This window comes from Plasmodium berghei (assembly GCF_900002375.2).
Source record: "Plasmodium berghei ANKA genome assembly, chromosome: 9".
In the NCBI taxonomy this organism is placed as follows: Eukaryota; Apicomplexa; class Aconoidasida; order Haemosporida; family Plasmodiidae; genus Plasmodium; species Plasmodium berghei.
Genome location: NC_036167.2, coordinates 92,245 through 112,909, shown reverse-complemented (window position 1 = coordinate 112,909; position 20,665 = coordinate 92,245). Strand labels below are relative to the sequence as shown.

Here is a 20,665-nt window from a genome sequence, read left to right as displayed (position 1 = left end):
TTCAACATTTAATTAAACGTTAATTATTAAAAAAATATAATTTTAAAAAGTTAATTTATAAAATGAACAAAACAAAGTAAAGATTTGTAAATATATTTTTAATGGAAAAAAAAAAAATTTTAAAAACCAAGATGCACATGTATATATAAATCAGTACATGCATGGGAGTATATAAAAATATAGTCAATAAATTTCTCAATTTAATGAGACCATATTTTTAAAACTTTATCTTTTCCACCAGATGCCACAAATTTCCCATCATTTGACCAATCAATGGCATATACAGCATCTGAATGACCTGGTAAATCTACGAGTAATGTTTTAATTTTACTTTTTATTTTATCGTTTTTTTCCTTTTTTTTTTTTTTTTTTTTTTCTTCACCATCCTCTTGATTATTTGCATGGTCGTTATCTTTTGAGTTTGTTTTTTTTGCATAATCTTCATTTTTGTGTTCATTTTCTTGTTCACTTTCTTGTTCATTTTTTGTTTGCTCATCATTTTCTTCTTTTTTTTTTAAAAGAGGAACTAAATGATTAATTCGCCATAACTTCAAAGTACTATCCTGACTGCATGAAATAATATAATTATTATCAATTGACCATGCAATTTTATAAGCAGGCCCGACATGCCCTCGAAAAACAGCCAAATATGCTCCATCTATTCCTGACCATATTCTTATACTTTTGTCAAAAGAGGATGAAGCAATGAATTTTCCATTTGGAGAAAATTGTGTATGTATAACGGGTTTTTGGTGGCCTAATAATTTGGTTGTTTTGTATTTATCATTTTTTAAGCATTCTATTAAATGTAATGTACCATCATCTGATCCACTTACTAATTTTTCATGATTTTGATTTTTTAAAAAATTATTATAAATATTTTTACTTTTATTAATATGATTTTCTATATCTGTTTTATTTATTATAGTGTCTAAATTATATATACCGTTTTTTAAAATGCGTTCAGAATTAATTGATAGAGTATTTACCCAATGTTTATGGCCTTTAAAATCGTAAATTAATGTACTATTATATACATTCCATATTTTAATAGTTGTATCTCTTGAACTGCTATAAATTCTGCTATTTTTTTCATTTATACCTGACCATAATATGCATGTTATAGTATTTGTATGTCCTGTTAATATTTTATCCACACTATTGCTAAGAATATTATTAATTCTTATACTTCCATCTTTTCCAGCACTTGCTAATCTACTATTTATATAATAACAATCTTTGGATTTAGTTTCTATAATAGTTTCTGATTCATTTTCGTCTGGAATTTCTGTTTTTTTCCTTTTTTTCATTTTATCAATTTTCGATTTATTTTCATTTTCTTCCCGTATTTCACCTGACTGTTCAGGTGGATTATTATCAGGGAAAGGATTTGTCACATTTACAAGATTTTTATTTTCATTGATATTTGATTCTTCCTCGTTTCCATTTTTTATTTTATTATTTTTATCATTTGGTGCTTCATGTTGTTCTTTTTTTTGTTTTTTTTTTTCAGGAATATTTTTTTTGATGTTGGTTTCTTTTAGTAAATGCAATGGTTCAAAACATAAAGTGGTCACTTCTTTTTTATGACCTGTTAATATATTTAATAATTTTCCAGTATGTGTATCATATATACAAACATTTTTATCCATCCCAGTTGTTGCTAAAAATTTATTATCTGGTGAAAATAAAACAGATAATACCCAATCAGTATGATCTTTTAAAGTTGCAATAGGAGTTTGAGAATTAATATCCCATAGTCTAACTGTGTTATCACCTGAACCAGTAGCTAAATGTGAACTATTTGGGCTAAAAGCTAAACAAAGTATAGAATTTGTATGACCAGGCAATGTAGAATTACAATTATTAATTTTTTTGACTTTAAAAATGTTTAAAGGAAAATATTTTATTGATAATATATCTTCACTACTAATATTATTATTTTTTATTGATTCATATAAATTATTTTTTAATGGCAATTTATCATTGATCATAAAAGAATAATTAACATCTTCTGAATCATCTTCTATAAAATTGTCACTTTTTTTTTTAAGGTCATTTATTAATTCATCCAAATTATCTTTTGTTATGCTTAGTGGCACATTGATCACAGGCCCCGTGCTTTTATTCTCATGATTTACAAACTGAATTAAAATTTCCTTTGTTAATGTATTTATATCATTTTCCATTGTTCTTTTAAAATGTATAATCTAGGGAAAAGTACAAAGAAAACAGACAAAAAGAAGCTAGCCAAACAGATTAAATAAACTTAAAAAAATGTAATATGTAAAACAAATGTAGTTGTATTAATAAGAATATCAATGTTTAAAAAGTGATTTCAAAAAAGTATGATGCTGGCGACAATAATACAAATATATATTTCCAATATGGTTCTTCATTATTTTACTATATATATTTATTACTATATATATTCATTATATATATATTTATTACTATATATATTCATTACTATATATATTTATTATTATATATATTCATTACTATATATATGTATTACTATATATATTTATTACTATATTTTTTTAATTATAAAATAACAATATAAATATTGTATCACCTACATTATGGGTGAAAATATTTATGAAACTTTTTTTTGTTCTTTTTAAATTTGTGGATTTTTATTTTGAAATATGTATATTTTTGAAACAGTAATAATATATCCGTTAATTATTCATTTATTATGTTTTTAGCATGTATACATATGCATTTATTATTATTTATTTACCCATCATTTGTTTAACAACGACATTAATGTTTTTAAATAAACAATATAATTTTTTTTTGTTAAATATTTAAATGGGTAATATAAAATAAAATATCTTAAACGTTATTGGATATAGGTATATATTTTTACTATTTATAAGGGGCAGAAAAAAGGATATACATAAAACATTTTTGTTATAAAAATGAAAGTGTTGAAATTCAATTTTTCATGAAATAAATGGATATGGAATATGGTTGTATTTAAATTTATTCTATACATATATATCCATCCTATAAGCTTCATTGCATTCCAAAAAATATATATGTATGTATATTCATATGGGGTATTCTTATAAATACCAAAGCTGATAGTTGTATTTCAGATGTATAATGAATCTTTATAAATATGTATTGTGTTTTACAAGTTTATTATTTCAAGAAATATATGTGATAGTTAAGTAAAATTATTTTTGACAACGATATATATATGTCTCCTTTGTACATATGAACATTATACATAATAAGAATATAAAGTAAAAAAATTTAAATTATGTTATGAAAAAGCAAAACAAAAAAACATTCATAAAATAATTTAATACAAAAAAATATAAAATATATATAGGTTTATAATATGTTCAATTTGTTGCTTTCTATGTCTCTGCTTTTATGGAAACTAAAAAATTAATAAAAAATATTTATGTGAAATATTATAAATTATAATTATTTTGTGTTATGTAACTGTTTTTTTTTTTTTTGTCATGCCATTTGTAAGGTCCTCTAGATTGTCTTGTATATCAATGGCAATATCATCTAAATTTTCGTTGTTTAAAATCTAAAATTTTTAATAAAATAATATGTAAAGTATAAATATAGAATAAAAATAATAATTATGATTATTGTTATTTTGTTTTATTTATTGTAATTTTTTTCTTTACTTTATATTGTTGATTTTCAATTGTTGTATCATCATTTTCTATCCTCATTTCCCCTTGGTTTAAGCAAATTATTTGTTTTGTTATGAATATCCACTAAAATTGAAAAACATTAAAAATTTGTTTGTGTTATTATAATTTTATGGAAAAAATATGAACATGTAAGGTAATATTGGCATATAGTATATATATCAAATTTCTTTCTTTATATATGTATGGGCTGCTAAATCCCTTTAAAATTTATAGGATACCCAATTCTTTAGACACTCTTCTGTGTTACAACTATGAAATTAAAATTAAATAAATTGTTATATGATAGTGAAAAAAAATAAAATAATATATAAACAGTATAGAATACTTATGTTTTTTTTTTAAATAAATATTAAATTTATGATTTCTTATTTTATAACCAAAGCATGACGGAATCTTTGTTAACTAAGGAAAGAGTGAATTTATATGTGTGTATAAGTAGGAAAATAAATAAATAAATAAATAAATAAATAAATAAATAAATAAATAAATAAATAAATAAATAAATAAATAAATAAATAAATAAATAAATAAATAAATAAATAAATAAATAAATAAATAAATATATAAATTGAGAATTTGCACAAATAGGGTTTATTTTTTTTATTTCTTTAATTTGTTAATGCCAATATACTTACTAATATTAGCAACTAAGCATTCAGAATTTGTTGAAAATATTTCAAGAGGTGCTATAACTTCAGATAATTTTATTTTATCAAATAATTTTAATCCTCTAAATGGTATACAAATGTAAATATAAAAGATGATATTAAATTTGTTGGGGGTTATTTTTTATTATATAAAATAAAACATTTGTATACACATTTATTTTTCACATAAATTATATAAGTATATTATATATGTAATTATTTGTTATATTAATCGATGTAATTATATATTCATTACTTGTATAGCTCTAGGGTATCAGCTTTCAAAATAGCTGATAAAGTAATAAATTCATTTTTTCCCTATCAAATATATAGAATTTTTATTTTCGAATATGTATTTTAATAAATAAACGTGGATTGGATTATAATTAATGTGTATACTAATATGGTATTCTATGTTTGGATATTTTTTTAATACTTTTTTTTGTCGATATTTCAAAATTCCTCGATGAGTTCTTTGGCAAAAGCTCGAATTATTTTTTTCTGCATTTGATGGATAAGACAGAATAAAAAGAAATGCCAAAAAAAAAATTAAAGATATATTCATTTTATTGGATTTGTAAACAAAAGTGTAATTGGCTTTATAATTGTATGAATTTGATTTGAATTTAGATGATTGTAAAAAGAAAGACAAAAAAGGACAGTATTATTGATATTTATTTACTTTATATTTTTTTTAGAGAATATATATATTTTTCTTTTCTATATTCACAATGTTGTTTTTTTATGAACATAAAATATGATATACTGTTTTTTTTAATTAATTTAAATATAAAAAAGTTTTAAATAATATTACGCCTTTTGAATGTATGTACAAAACATAATTTTTTTATTACTTTCATAATTTTAGTTAAAATCGTAATATAATTATTATTTTTTTGAAAAATTTAAAACTTTTTAACAAAATAGTAAATGTAAAATCGATTAAAAAACAAAAAAAATATGTGTAAAATAATCATAAAAAAATAAAGTATTATTACAAATGTTTTTCTATTTTAACCAAAAGCAAAGATAATAATAATCAAAATGATGAGAAATAAAAGAAAAATATTAAAAAGTAGTTGCATTTTACTGCATCCGAAAATCGGAACATTGTTACTGAGAACAAAATAAAAAAAAAAAAATTTATTAATAAAATGTGAAAATTATAGGAACAAAAATAGGAAAGGAAAGCATAAAGGTAATGTGTATACACATAAATATATTTTTACTTTGAAAAAAAGGAATATCTTATTCGATTAAAAAATGATGGTTGATCTGAATTATTTAACAAGCTTTGTGTTATATCATTTTCTTGATATCTGTAATTTGAAGGAGTTATCAATCTTTCTGTATAATTATTTAATACAATAGAACCATAATTAGTTTGAATATTATTAGATAGATTGATGTTATTTATTGCATTATAATATTGCATAGAATATTCTCTATCTTTTTCTATTTGTAATTGTTTATAATTATATTCATTTTGAATCTTTTCATTTATTTCTTCTTGGATTCGTTCCTTTTCTAATTCTTCATTTTCTTTCATTATTCTATCGTCATATTTTTTTTTATTAATATTTCTATACTCTGCTAAAGCATCATATTCTGCTGAATTGCTTTCCATCGTTTAATTATATGTCAATTTATATTAAATAAAATATTATCAGTTTAGTATAAAATAACGGTGCATACGTTACAATGCTATATATATAAATGCATATAAGCATCTGTTTGTTTATTAATATAATTATATATATTTAAATAATAGTTGCATCAGTTTCAGGTTTAACATATATTATAGTTGTTCGTCAATAAACTGTATTACCCGCGATGTTTTGTTTTGTCTTGTCTTGTTTTGTTTTACAGCCCCACTTTAGCTGGAATATTGGATAAGTAAATTTTCAAATTGATTTCTTTTCAATTTGATGTAATAAAAAAAAATTATAAAGAAATGACGGGAAGGATAAGATACAAAAGAGACAATGATTAATATTGGTTTTAGTTTGGAATGATAAATAGAAAAAACAAATATACAAATAAATTTTATCTGTTATATTATTTATTTTTTGGAAATTAGCGGAATTTTATCATTAGTATTATTTTTTTTGATTTTTGGAAAATTTGTAAATTAAAAAAATATTGAATTAGATATGAAAAAAACTAAATTATGATGAAGTTGGGGAATCAAACAAAAAAAAATGGAAAAAAGTAGGGTAATTATTTGTTCTTCATAATTTGATTTCTTTTAATTTCGAAATCAAATCATTTAGTATATCGGAGTGATAATAGTAGTATAATGTTTTGTGTTATGGGGAAATGATAAAAATAGTAAATTATATTTCGATTCAGATTGAAGAAAAAGATAATATATACTCTTAAGATTTAAAAAATTAATGTAGTACAAAAATAATTAGGAATATATTTATATAATGTTATTTAGTAATATATTATTTTTCTCCTTGAAAAAACACATAATTTAAAAAATAACATTTCTATATATTTTTAAAATTTCAGAAACGTTTATGAAACACAATTTATGTATTTATATGGGGATAAAAATAAATAATTAATTAAATATAAAATGGTAGTTGTCAAAATTGTAAAATTATATATATATATATATTCCAAAATATAATTTACTGTTGTAAAAATTTCGATAAATAAAATGGTAAACACAAATAGGTTCAAAAGAACAAAAAAAAAAAATAAATAAAATAGGAAAAACTATAAAAAAAATATACAATGAATAACAAAAGGAAAATATTAACAACATAATTATTTTATTGAATTATAAAATAAAATACATATATATACTTTTTATAATGATGGCAAAACAAATTACTACTCAAATATAAAGAATAAATGTCCATGTGTATATAATATATGATTATACTGAAATTTATAATGAAAAAATTAAATACACAATTATGTAAATGTATTTGTATATGTGTTATTTTCAAAAAAAATTAACAAAAGAAATGTATATTATATATGCATTCTTAATTCCACACTTAAATAGTAAATAAGGTGATGGTTTTTGAAAATATATGAATGCTTGTGTGTGTATTTGTTTTAATATTGTTATTCCACATATTTCCTTAAATTATATTTTTCGTGGTTTCCGACTCCTATAATATAAGTGGGGAAAAAATAAAGCAAAATGTATGATAACTGTGGATACAAAGTTGTTATATGAATATTGTTAAAAGAAAAGAATAGGATACTATTAATTATAAACGTGGGGAAGATATACCACCATAATCTATGATATGAATATAATATATTTCAGAATAAAAAAAACTTTATATCGAATGCACACAAATTTTATAATAAATAAAATTAAAAAATATTACTAACCTACTACGTGGCCGCTCATCGTTTCCATCATTTTTGGGTATACTTTTTTTTTTGGAAGTGGATCTTTTAGATTTTGGCTGTTTTTTTTGATTGTCAGAATAAATTATGATTTCTTTTTCCATTTTTTCTTTGGCTTTTTTTTGATTTTCTTCTTTTTCTTTTCCTCGCTTACTCCTTCTTCGGCTCCTTTTTACGTCCATATTTATGGGGGACAAACAAGACAATGGAAATGATTGAGTTAATGATAAATTATCAAGGGGATAAATTTCTTTCTTATTTTTTCTATTTAATGTTTTTTTTTCTGCATTTTTTTTTTCTGTAGCTTTTTTTTTATTATTGTTATAATAATACTCACTTAGCTCACTTTGATCATTTATATTTCGTATAGGATAATTTTTTGTGTCTATTAATGTTTGAAGAAATTCGAATTTCTCCTCTTTAAATCTAGGCATTTCTTCATTTTTTTTTTTTCTGTACGTTTCTTTCCTTGGGTAATTTTTTTTCATTATATATTGATTTCCGTTTCTATTATATGCAACTTCATGTTTATTTTGGTCATTATTTTTTTTATTTTGAAGCATATATTTAAATAGTAAGAAACATAAAAAGATTAGAATAGAGACATTGAATAATATTATATAGAATAAAAATGTGTGTGTGTCTTTTAAATATTTAAAATTTTTAGTGAAATAACATATATAATTCTTATTTATTGTTCTTATTATATTCTCCACTTTTTTATAAATCAATGAAAATTCATCCTTCAAATAATTCAATATATAATATTTATCCCAGGGGTTATTTATATCCATTTTTTTACGAGAAAAAAATAATTTAAAAAAAAAATAGTATGGTTACAAACTAAATAGACGAAAAAAAACAAATGGTTGTAAACTAGCACATTGAATTATATGTGCGTTAAATTCTTGAATTATAGATATAAAAAAAACAAAAAAATGGCATAACAATATATATTTATGCTTATTATTGTTTATTTATATTTATTTATAGTTATGGATATTCAGATTAACAAAATTGTGTGTTTAATTTTTTTGATATTCGTTATTTTAATTAAAGGCTTATTTAATAAGATCATGGACATAAAGGGACAAAAAAATAATAAACAAAAGTACAAATAAAAAAAAAATAATATAAATATAAAAAAAAATGAGAATTATAACTTATTTGTATCTATAAATTTAAAACTTTTATATATGTAATTATGCTTGCGTTATATTTATACAATATGACATATTATTACAATGATTTTATGTAACTACAAGTTTTGTTATTTTGTTTGCAAAAGGAATGTATAACATAATACTATCTTAATTTTTATATTTTTTTAATTGTGCTACTTGACTTATTTTGTCAAAATATATATTTAATTAAATATATATTCATATATATATGTATGCATATTTTTTTGTGAAGTGTGGGTGTTAATAAAGGGTAACATAAAAGGGGTGCAATTTAAAAAAAAAAAATACATAATGTAGAAATTACATAAAAATATTTAAACTTGAAAGATTATATCTCTATATACACTAACAATTAAATTAATATAGTTATTTCTATATATAAATAGAAAGAGCACAGAAGATTGAAACAGAACAAAAGGGAAAAAAAGAGATAAAAAAGAAATACACATACACTCATTCAAGTTACTCTTTTAGTTATTACAATGAAGAGAAAAATCTAAAATAGACAAAAATTTTGAGAGAACAAATTATTTTTTTTAATAAAAATAAAAAAATTTAGCTTAAATTTTTATGATTACTTTTTTGAATATTTAAAAGGTTGAATGTTGGAAATTATTGAATAAAATATAAAAAGCTGAGAACAATCACAAAAAATTGATTAAACAAATAGTATAAATAAGATTTATTTTCATTTTAAATATATTTTAACAATTATTTATTTACTTATATATGTGTGGTTATGATATATGCAGCCATTTAAGAAAATGGAAAGGCATATCAAGAAATACAATTGTTATATAGGCAATTGTTTTCACCAGATTAAACATATGAATACTCATGTTTATCTTGATATTTCATGGTTTTATAATTTAAAAAAAAATATTTTTATATATAATTTTTATATATTTTAACGTTCCTTTCCTCTGATGGTTCATGTCCACTATTTGGGCGTTACACATCTTTAACTATTAAAATAGATTGTATGAGTTGGCTTTGTTTGCACAGTTATTAAATGTTGTGTATATATATATATATATACAATTAGATGGATATAAGTAAATAAAAGATACAAATGATATATATATATATAACAATGCTACAATTGGTGATAAAACATTAGTTCCGTAGATAATTGGGAAAGAATAAAAAAAATAAATAAAGATTTATTAAAAATAACTATAATTAGTAGTTTCTTATAAATTTCCTGCTCATTATTTTTTTTTGCATCTTCTCTATTTTTATATTCTCATAGTGAGTTTGTTTATTAACAGGATAAAAAAAAATAAAGATGCAAAAAAACTAAAAAAAAAATGTTAAACAAAAGGAATACGTACAATTAAAATAAAAAATTAAAATAAAAAAATGGAAGGGATGATAAAATGAGACAAGAAATTTTATGAGAAGTGAATGAAAAAAAAAAGTATTTGTTGAAAATAGGGATAGACATTTTTTAGAATTAAAATATAAATATTAAAAATAATAATACGAAGAAAAAAGTAAAATAAAAAGTGACAAAAAATATATAGCATGTTATAAATTTTTATCAAAGGAAAAGTTTATAAAATATTAAATCAGATTTAATAAAAATACCAAAATGGAAAGCGAAAAATGTAGAAGTAGTGAATATATGAAAAACAAAGAAAGTCATTTATTAGAAAACAGTTATAATAAAATTATGGATAACAATGATGTATGTATAGATAGTAAAATTCTTAAAGAAAATATGGAAAATAAAAATAAGTTATTAGATGTTATAAAGGAAGGTTTGTCAGATATCGAAAAGACATTAAATGGTGAAGGGTATGCATTTAGTAACTTAAATTGTAGTTATAAAAATATAGAATATATACCAAAAGAGATAATAGAATATATATATTTAAAATATATAGATATGTCTCATAATAAAATTGAAAATATATCAAATTTATATAAGCTAGATAATATATTATTTTTAGATACATCTTACAATTTAATAAATAATTTAGATGAAATAAAAAGTATGTATTTAAAAAATTGTATATATATGAATATATCACATAACTCGATTAATATAATAAAAGATATAAAAATGAAAAATATTATAGAACTTGATTTATCATACAACAATATTGAAAATCTTGACATATACTTTCCTGAGTCATTAAAGAATTTGAATATGTCTAATAATAATATAAAAAATATATGTTTTAAAAATAAATTGGAGAATCTAGAATTGTTAGATATATCTTCTAATCCTATTGAAAATTTAAATTTTTATGAAATTATTCCAAATATAAAAACTTTAAAATTAAATGATAATTATAGTTTGCCTATTAATAATTTAAGTGAATTAAATAATTTTAAAAATATTCAATTTTTAGATATGGAAAATTATCTTCATTTTAAAGATATATCATATACAGAGATCAAGCAAATACTATTTCAAAATACCCCAGATGTAATTTTGAAAAAGTTTAATGGGAATATAATAATAAAAAATGAATCACGCTATGAAAAACCAACAAAATGAAAATTTTAAAAAATTATATTTACAACAGTAGACCTAAGATTTATCCTTATAAAGTGATATTGAAATGGTATATTTGATTTCATTACACATATTTTTGCAGAGTTTTTTTTTTTTTTTTAAAACGGATCTTAAACATAAAAGTTAGAAAAATTAAAATATTGTTTTTTTCTGAGTTATTATAGGATCTTAATTTTATAGAAAGCGTATAGACACAATAAACTATGTAGTATATACAATTTTTTATTCGCCTAATTTATTGTTTTATGAATATATTTGGAATTGTTAAGATATTTATATAGAATTGAGAATAATTTAGTAGAATTTTTTATATGCAAAAGGTAATCTAAGAACTTGTATGTTTGGATATATAAATTTATGAAAAGAGCGTAAATTTAAATATTTGACATGATTTAAAATGATTATTTTTTTAATAATAATATGAAATATTAAAAAAAATGATAGTTTAATAACATATTGGCGTTAATACATTCATTATCTATGTACTAACTATTAATGTGCGTATTGTTAATTATTACAATGTTTATTTATTTATTTCCTATTTTACATTTTTTAGTTTGATTTTTTTAATTGTTTCCAGTTGTATGTGGTACATTATATTTTTTTTTTTATGTAAAATAGAAAATTCTAGTAGATCAACTCAAGCCATGTGGTATGAACATAAAAGAATTTGCTCATGGGGTATTTAGGATTTATATAAAAATATTTATAATATTTATTATTTTTTATTATCCAAAGAAAAATATACATAGTATACAAGCATGTTTCAATGTGCATACATAGTTATGCTTGTTTAAATAAATTTATGTAGATTGAATATATAAGAAGTCAGAATATTGCAAAAAAAATAATAATTAAAAAAATGGCAAAACTGTATGGAAATAAAAAGAGTGAAGAATAAAAACATGTAAAAAAATATAAAAGTATATTAAATTTTAACAGTATACATTAAATGTGAATAAAATGGATATCATAATTACACAACATAATACAAAAATGTAAGGAGAGAAAATATTGAGTATACAGTTGTTTCTACAATATATATGTATGTGCATTTAACAAAATAAATGAATGAATGTAAATATATATATTATATATCTATGCAAGTGTATGCAACATACATTCACCTCCATATCATATATATTCGCCTTTTAGACTTTAAATGAAAATTATAAAATAGCAATGGTAATAAAAAATATGCATGTAATATTTTTTCTTTATATTATATATATGTGTGTAAATATTTTTTTTTTTCTTGAATTAATTTTTTCCCATGGTATATCTCAATTTTTATTAAAAATTTTTTTTTTATAAAAATGAAATAATAAAGTGACTAAAATATTAACTTAATAATATTAACAAAAAAATTTTTTAAAGAAAAAAAGAAAACTTGAAAGAGTAAAATAAATATAGCAAAAAGGAAAACGAAATAAAATAAAAAAGCTCAGCAGTTCAGCTAAATTTTTTGATATATATTTGTGCATACATAGTATAATATTTTTTTTTTTTCCTCCATTATTAAATTCATAAACTGAATTACATAGTCTTTGATAAATTATTTCATTTATGAATATTTGTTAATTTTTTGTTTGTCATTATATATATTTTTATTCATTTTATTTTTTTTATGAAGCAAAAGAATCTCCTTTATTTTAAATATTAAACACTTGCTTTATAGTACACTGTCTTTGGTGCCTTTAGCATTGGGCTCATTTAATTCACAACTTTTGATTTTTATGTTTGTTGTTTTCGAATTTTTTTATTTCTTTGCTTTTTCAATAAACTGAGTTTATTCTTATGCTCTTTTCTCACATATTCTGTTGTATATTTCACATTTCTTCATTTTATAAAAACTAAAATATGATGAATAGTATGAACAGTGATAAATCTGAAAGTGTTGATAAAACAAATATGGAGAATAATACAAACGATAGAGAACTAAATGATAATAATATAACAAATAACAAATTAAATAATAATGAACATTTTGATGATATAAATAAAAATGCATGTGTTAATGACAAAATAAATATCGAAAAAAAAAATTCCGATTCTTCTAATAATGATATAAGCATAAAAAATATATCAGCAGATGTAAATGCAAATTATCAATATGATGAATATGGTTATATAAATTGTGATAATGATTATTTACAAAATGAAGATATACAACATATTGTAGATAATGAGAATAATAGTTTAGAGTGTGATCATATTGTAATAAAAAATGTAGAATATTCAAATAATTTTAATAATGAAGATATAGGGAAATCAGACATTTTCGAGAATAATCAGGTTCAAAAATATATAATTCATAACACTAATAATAGCAATGATAATAATAAATTTTGCATGGGGGAAGATGCAGATAAAATAAAAAATATTAATACTTCTTACAAAAATATTTATAGTGAATCGATTGATGACTCGCATAAAGATGAATTTAATTATAAAGAATTAAATTGTATAAAAATGGATAATTCTGATTTTAACAAAAGAGAGCAATATGGTGAAAAAAATGGGAGTATATCCCCAATTAAAATGAATAACAATTCCGATAAAAGTGATGATTTAAATAACGATAGACATGAATATATTATTGATAATTGTCAAGATCAAACAGGATGTAATATGGGTATATGGAATAAGAGCAAGTGTGAATATGTTGAAGAAATGATAAATTATGAAAGTGAAAATGAAAAAAATTCAGAGACTCATGAAAAATCAAATAACTACAATTTAGAAGATAATGAATTAGATAAAAATGCGGATAATTTTGATGAAAAAAAAGAAAAAGATATTTCTGAAAACTGTCTTAATAGTATAAGTAGTAGTAACGATAAAAATAATTGTAATAATAACAATTCCGAATATAATAATGGAAATAATTTGAATAAAGTATGTATTAACACTAGTGATATTTTTGATTTAAATAATAAAACTGGTGATTATGATATCATAATGAAAAATAATGAAAATGCAGAAATCGATATGAATAAAATAAAAGAAACAGAAGAAGAAAAGAACAATTGTGGTAATAATGAAAGCAGTACAATGTCTAATAAAAATAATTCAAATAATAAGGAAAATATAAATGAAATTAAAAATGCTAAGGATGATAATATAGTATTTAATAGCAATAATGTGTTACATATATTTAAAGAAAAGGAAAATAAAATTAAACAAAATTATGAAATAGCTAGTGAGGATAATGTAGAGACTGATGCAAAGTTAAATGAATGCAAAGGAGTGAACGAAAAGGAAATAAACGAAAACGATATTAACAATGGTAATAATAACGGAAAGGAATATGATTCAAAATTTGATGATAATAATAATAATAATGGAGATAAAGATAGAGTAATAGGTGGTGAAGGAAATGCTAATATAAAAAATGAAGAAAAAGAATTAAATAATTATAGTTTTGAAAAAAAAAAAAAATGTGACGATGAATGTGAAAAATCAAATATGGAAAATGATAATTGTGATGATATAAATAAAAAAAGGAAACATATTTCATCATATGATGAATCAAGAAAGGATAGAAAATTAAGTAGTCAGAAAGAATATGAAGAGATTGAGAATGAGCATATAAATAAATATGGAAATGATATTGATACTAATGTGATTAATACAACATTCTGCAAAAATAACAATACGAATATAACAAAATATGTAAACAACATAGAAGAAATAATTTCTAGTAATAATATGAATGGAGATAGTAAAAATAATTCTAATAGCAGTGCATTAAATTTAAAAATTGAAAGTAATGAAACAAACGGTGCTAACGACACAAATGAATCTTATTTTTCAGATATGAAAATTAGCAATGTAGAAGGAAATTACAATTATAACGATCTTGTTTTAAAACAAGATAATAAAGATAGTTTAAATAAAGAAGAAAAAAATGATATTAATAATCTTGAGAATAATTGTAAAGATGAATGTTCCAATAAGTCTCAGAATCGAAATATCGAAAAAAATGATGGTAAAAATGATAGTGAGCATAGTTTAGAAAATTTGAAAGAATATGATGAAAAAACCAGAGATAACGATGATGAATATGAAGATGAGCAAAATGAAAATATGTCTGATAATAATTATAGTGATGATGAAAAAACAAATTTAGATAACTGTAATACGAATGATAGAAAAAAAAATAAAAATGATAATGAAACGTTATTACCTATAGCTAATATTAGTAGAATTATGAAACGAATACTTCCAGCAAAAGCAAAAGTTGCAAAAGAAAGTAAAGACATCATACGGGAATACGTTACAGAGTTTATTCAATTTTTGACTAGCGAGGTAAGACAAAATGAGAAAACATGTATTTGATAAATTTGACGGGCTTTGAGTTTGATACATTGCAATGATTTACTTAGTCAGTAATATGTGGCTTATATTGATCATTTTGTTTGTTTTGCTATATTTTTTTGAACAGGCAAGCGATAGGTGTCTAAATGAAAAACGAAAAACTATTAATGGAGAAGATATTTTGTTTTCTATGGAAAAATTAGGTGCATACTTTTTTTGGCAGTATTATGATTTTAATTGTACATGTAGATGCGTTAAATTTATATTTGTGTATGTTTCACATATGTTTGGATGGTCGCTTTTGTTTATGGATTTTCAAAAAATAAAATGATAAAATTCTTAAGAAAATTATTATTTTTTTTGCTTTTTTTTCGTAAAGGATTTAATGACTATGTCGAACCACTATCAGAGTATCTAAACAAGTGGAAACAGGTAGGACAGAAAAAACAAAAAAAAATGGAATAATAAATACAAAATTTATAACAAATTATAACCTTTTCCTGGTATACAGATGAAGGGATTGAGCACTTCGAATAAATACTATGATAAGAAATTTGATATATCACGAAATTCTCAAGAACAAAATATGTTAATAAATTACAATACAAATATTTTTAATAATATGAACAACAATAATTATTATACCAATGAGGATTATGATTACAATGAAGGTAATTGTACTGCTAACAATTTTTTTAGAAATGAAAAAAATGAGTTGTGTAATAATAATTTTAGCAATTCTTATTTTAATAATAATGGGAAAAATAATATAAACAGGATTTAGTTCGAAACATATCATGACTGTTAATTAATTTTGTTTTGGGAATGTATATATATGTAAAGACAAATAATATAGTTATTGATTTTTCTGTTTAAAGTTATGGGATTAGCATGTTTTTTTTTCTTTTTAAGAGCTGTGATTATGCTTATATGTAAAGCCATAAATAGTTTTTTTTCAAAATTTTGGTAAAAAAATTCTGGCAGTTTTATTAATTCTATCTATTATTCACTCCTTCGGTGATTCCTATTTATTAACAAATGCACACACATACATTTATGTATACATGAGTGTGCATATTTTGTTATCATTATCAATGGAATGTGCAAAAATAGTGTATTTTTTGAAAAAGGGAATGTCAAATTCCTGTATCAAGTTCGTTATAAAAATTGGGTAAATCTTTGAAGTGTGGTTAAAAGATAAGTTTTGAAAGAACATAAAAAAATTAAGTAACAAAATATTATAATACATGTAAATAGCACTGACAATTTTTGTCAATTGTAACGAAAACGGGAGTTAGGACAAATTTCCTATGATACAGTGGTATTTATGTATAATTTGAATATAAATTTATTTAATTTCATATTTCCTTTGAGATAAGGTTTTGATTATATTTTTCATTTATTTGGTGATATATAGAAACAATATTTTGATTTAGATTTTTTAAAGAACAATTTTCATCTTGCAGATTACTTAACTGCGTACCTATAATAAGTGTGTCATATGTTTGTTTTAATTTTTCATAATTGTAATTTGTAATATTTAGACTTTTTTTCCCATTTTTTAGTATTAAACTATATTTATTATTGTATACATTTTTTAAAATATTTGCTAACACTTGAATATTTTTAAATAATATTACATTTAAATAATTTAATTTTAAAATAATATTAATTTTGTCGTTTAATTTGTTAGCCTCCATTTGAAATATTTTATTAATATCTGTGTAAACTTGTTCGATTTGTTTTTTCTTTTGGTTCATGATTTCATATAAGTATGATGTGTTTGGAGCGGTTATATCGGTATTGGTATGAATTGGAGATGTGGCTATGTTGGTATATTGTATAACCCTATCCATTTTTTTTATTGATATACTTTTGGAAATGGGCAAAAAATGGTTTTCTTCGATTTTAACACAAGAGGAATAATTTTCCACATTTTGGTAAGACATAGATGAAGCAGCATTAAAATTATTTAGACTAAGGGGAATATTATTTTTTTTTTCTAAGTCTTTTATATTTTGATTATTATTAATATAATTTTGGCCAATAGTAGGATTGTATTTAGTGTTAGATTCTTTTTGTTTAGAATATATGATGCCATTTAAATATTGTGTATTTTTATTTAATTTACTTTTTTTTTTTTTTAAAAGATTTATTAAATAATTATGATTATTTTTTAATTGCTCTTTATTATTTTCCTCTGCCTTAACAACTTTGATTAAATTGTTAATTATATCATTTTTTTTTTTAATTAAGTTATTATACTTGTGTCTGATTATGCTTGTAAATAATTCCATGAGTTTATTTATCAGCATATCGCTAGTATGGTTTATTATTTTGAATTTTTTATTATTTTTTTTTAAATTATAAATATAATTATTGGGGTTAATAAGAATATCATTGGTCTTATCATCATTGTTATTATTTTTTTTTAAAAATTGAAGATTCTCAAAATTTGAGTCAAAACTTTCATATTCTTCTTCCGACGAAAGACTTTTATTATTATCTGAATTTGGTGAATTGCTACTTATTTTGTTTTTTGTTATTTTTTGTTTGATCATTTTACACCTCTTTGAAAATATTAAGCTATTTATAAAGTCTTCTATTTTATGACAATTCGGATTTAAGCAAATTAAAATATACATGAATGAGTTTCCATTAAGACTATTCTAATGTGAAGAGTTAAAAAAAAATTGAGAAAATGTGTATTATTTTAAGAAATATAAATAACTAGAATTGGTAAAATATACAAGGTTAGATCACATTTTAATAATTTTCTTATTATTGATATATGTATACTTTTCTTGTGTTACTTTTAAAAGCCTTGTCAACTTGGAATCTCTATATGGAATATGTACATTATAGGAATTTTCGATGTCGTTTTTAAATTTATCATTTGTCTTTGTCCTATTTATATTTTTGGCTATTTTATTTTTTGTGCTTAATGAGATAATAACTCGATTTAAAACAGACAATGTATTGTTGATATTGATAAGCTCCTTTTTATTGATCATTCTGTGTGTAGAAAAAATTACAAAAGTATATGCACATGGATATATATAGAGAGAATTATATTTATTTAAAAGGTGGGGATTATATTTTGTGTTTTCTCATTATATTTGATTACGATTATTTAGTATTATATTTTCAAAGACTAACTTTATATCGTTAAATTTTTCGGAACCAGCTAAATCGATGAAATTAATTTGAGAGAAAAATTCTCTTTCCCTTTAGTACAAAAGATAATAGATGGAAAAAAATTATGGATATTTTTGTTTAGCTAATTAAAACTTATTAAATGTGTATTTTTGGTTTTAATTGTACTTGGATATATTGTGCTGATAAACAGTTAAAAGACAGTGGGATCTAGAGGACACTAAATTTTTTTTTGTTGCGTAAGTTTTTCTATATTTAAAACATAAATTGATAACATTCTTAACCTAAAAAGGATGTAAACAGTTTGAAAAAAAAAATATTGTTTACAGTAAAAATTATTATAATTATTATTTAGCTTGAATTAATTTTTTTTTAGTACATCTTCAATATTTTTCACTGGAAGGAGTGTAATGTTTTCCACGTAGGTCTGAATAGAAGGAAAGATTCGATTATCAACATTATTGCGCTTATTGTTTTTAATTTATTTTTTTTTTTTTTTTTTTTTACATTTCCTTTTTTGTCTTCTCTAACAATATTATCATGAAAATTTGAGTGGTAATTAATTGTTTCGTCAGTAGTTGTTGATAATTGAGATAGTTGAAATATTTTTCCTAAAGATTTGGAATTAAATGAAATTTAGATTTGTATATTATAAATCATTGATAGAGTGTATTATTTTTGATAATTTTTTTTCTTATTTGATCTTACCCAAATCTCTTGTTTTTTCCAAATAAATTTCTACAATGGATATAGAAATTTCCATATTCTGAAAAAAAGTTGCGAAAATGAAATATTGAATGGATGGAATAGTCGGAATAGTATTTAAAATATAATGAAGAGTATTTTGAAATACCTTATTTATATTTTGTAGTTGAAAAAAATAGTTTAAAGAATAGTAAATTAGTCCATTGTTTTCTATACTCTCTGAATCGGTTCTGTCTCCATATAATGTATAGGTCTTTCCACTATTTGTATTTCCATATGCTAATATTGAACTATTATATCCATCTTTATTTTTATATGAAAATTCAAAAAAAATTGAAATAATGAAACGAAATACACCAAAATAAAGCAACATGATTGAGTTAAGAGTATGTAACTATTATTGTGAATATTTTTTATGGTTGGAAATATTTGTTAACTTTTGAATAAATGCAATTTAATGAGAGGTTATTTATTTTGCATATAAGTAGTTACTTATAAAATTGTTTATGAGATTTTTCCCAATTAACTGGAAAATATCATTTTGATTATTATGAGCATCGAACACATGATTAAAATTGAAAGTTTTTGTTATGATTTCACTCATATCATTATAACTTTTTTTATTTTCGAATAAAAGGAGTTGATTATTTTTTACTTTATAAATTGCACATTCTTCATCTTTTAGTTTAGAAAAATTTTCAACATTAGGTTTAATTCTTAAAAAAACTTTTATATTTTCGTTCATATTGGTGTTGAAAATAGTATATTATCATGTATGTATATATAAAGATAAAAAATAGAAGAATAGAATGTGCTTAGGATCCAAGCAATAAGCATCGATTTAAGCACTACTGTATTTATATGGATATATGCGCAAAGTATGGAAACTGAACAAAATATACGATTAAACAAGGAATTCGAGCAAATGGGTACATACATTTGTTTTATTTTTTAGAAGAATACTAGCTGAATTATTCCATTGTTACTTTTTTGTCTAATTAAAGGATAATAATATAGTGCACACATTCAGTTCCCTTTGCGGACATATGCAAACATCAT

At 21.4% G+C, this 20,665-nt stretch overlaps 7 protein-coding genes across 7 annotated transcripts; 2 read left to right on the top strand and 5 right to left on the bottom strand.

The window, feature by feature from the left end:
- Positions 1-200: 200 nt before the first annotated feature.
- On the bottom strand, positions 201-2,189 carry PBANKA_0903000 (ribosome assembly protein 4, putative; the record flags this gene model as incomplete). Its single annotated transcript, XM_034564600.1, has 1 exon — positions 201-2,189. The coding sequence occupies one exon, from the start codon at positions 2,187-2,189 to the stop codon at positions 201-203; it is 1,989 nt and encodes a 662-aa protein (XP_034421381.1).
- Positions 2,190-3,374: 1,185 nt separating this feature from the next.
- Positions 3,375-4,901, bottom strand: PBANKA_0902900 (conserved protein, unknown function; the record flags this gene model as incomplete). Its single annotated transcript, XM_034564599.1, has 8 exons — positions 3,375-3,397; positions 3,487-3,556; positions 3,660-3,752; positions 3,908-3,938; positions 4,067-4,091; positions 4,325-4,419; positions 4,593-4,654; positions 4,773-4,901. 8 exons carry the CDS (start codon positions 4,899-4,901, stop codon positions 3,375-3,377), a joined length of 528 nt encoding a protein of 175 aa, XP_034421380.1.
- Positions 4,902-5,349: 448 nt separating this feature from the next.
- On the bottom strand, positions 5,350-5,963 carry PBANKA_0902800 (conserved Plasmodium protein, unknown function; the record flags this gene model as incomplete). Its single annotated transcript, XM_034564598.1, has 2 exons — positions 5,350-5,452; positions 5,566-5,963. The coding sequence occupies 2 exons, from the start codon at positions 5,961-5,963 to the stop codon at positions 5,350-5,352; spliced, it is 501 nt and encodes a 166-aa protein (XP_034421379.1).
- Positions 5,964-7,442: 1,479 nt separating this feature from the next.
- Positions 7,443-8,508, bottom strand: PBANKA_0902700 (conserved Plasmodium protein, unknown function; the record flags this gene model as incomplete). Its single annotated transcript, XM_034564597.1, has 2 exons — positions 7,443-7,467; positions 7,697-8,508. The coding sequence occupies 2 exons, from the start codon at positions 8,506-8,508 to the stop codon at positions 7,443-7,445; spliced, it is 837 nt and encodes a 278-aa protein (XP_034421378.1).
- Positions 8,509-10,492: 1,984 nt separating this feature from the next.
- On the top strand, positions 10,493-11,407 carry PBANKA_0902600 (leucine-rich repeat protein; the record flags this gene model as incomplete). The annotated part of the gene is made up of 1 exon (XM_034564595.1): positions 10,493-11,407. One exon carries the CDS (start codon positions 10,493-10,495, stop codon positions 11,405-11,407), a length of 915 nt encoding a protein of 304 aa, XP_034421377.1.
- A 1,878-nt stretch (positions 11,408-13,285) lies between these two features.
- Positions 13,286-16,529, top strand: PBANKA_0902500 (oocyst rupture protein 1; the record flags this gene model as incomplete). Its single annotated transcript, XM_034564594.1, has 4 exons — positions 13,286-15,736; positions 15,873-15,948; positions 16,125-16,177; positions 16,257-16,529. The coding sequence occupies 4 exons, from the start codon at positions 13,286-13,288 to the stop codon at positions 16,527-16,529; spliced, it is 2,853 nt and encodes a 950-aa protein (XP_034421376.1).
- Positions 16,530-17,103: 574 nt separating this feature from the next.
- On the bottom strand, positions 17,104-20,351 carry PBANKA_0902400 (kinesin-like protein, putative; the record flags this gene model as incomplete). The annotated part of the gene is made up of 9 exons (XM_034564593.1): positions 17,104-18,414; positions 18,559-18,760; positions 18,905-18,973; positions 19,070-19,185; positions 19,281-19,328; positions 19,409-19,512; positions 19,610-19,667; positions 19,755-19,909; positions 20,099-20,351. 9 exons carry the CDS (start codon positions 20,349-20,351, stop codon positions 17,104-17,106), a joined length of 2,316 nt encoding a protein of 771 aa, XP_034421375.1.
- Positions 20,352-20,665: the final 314 nt, after the last annotated feature.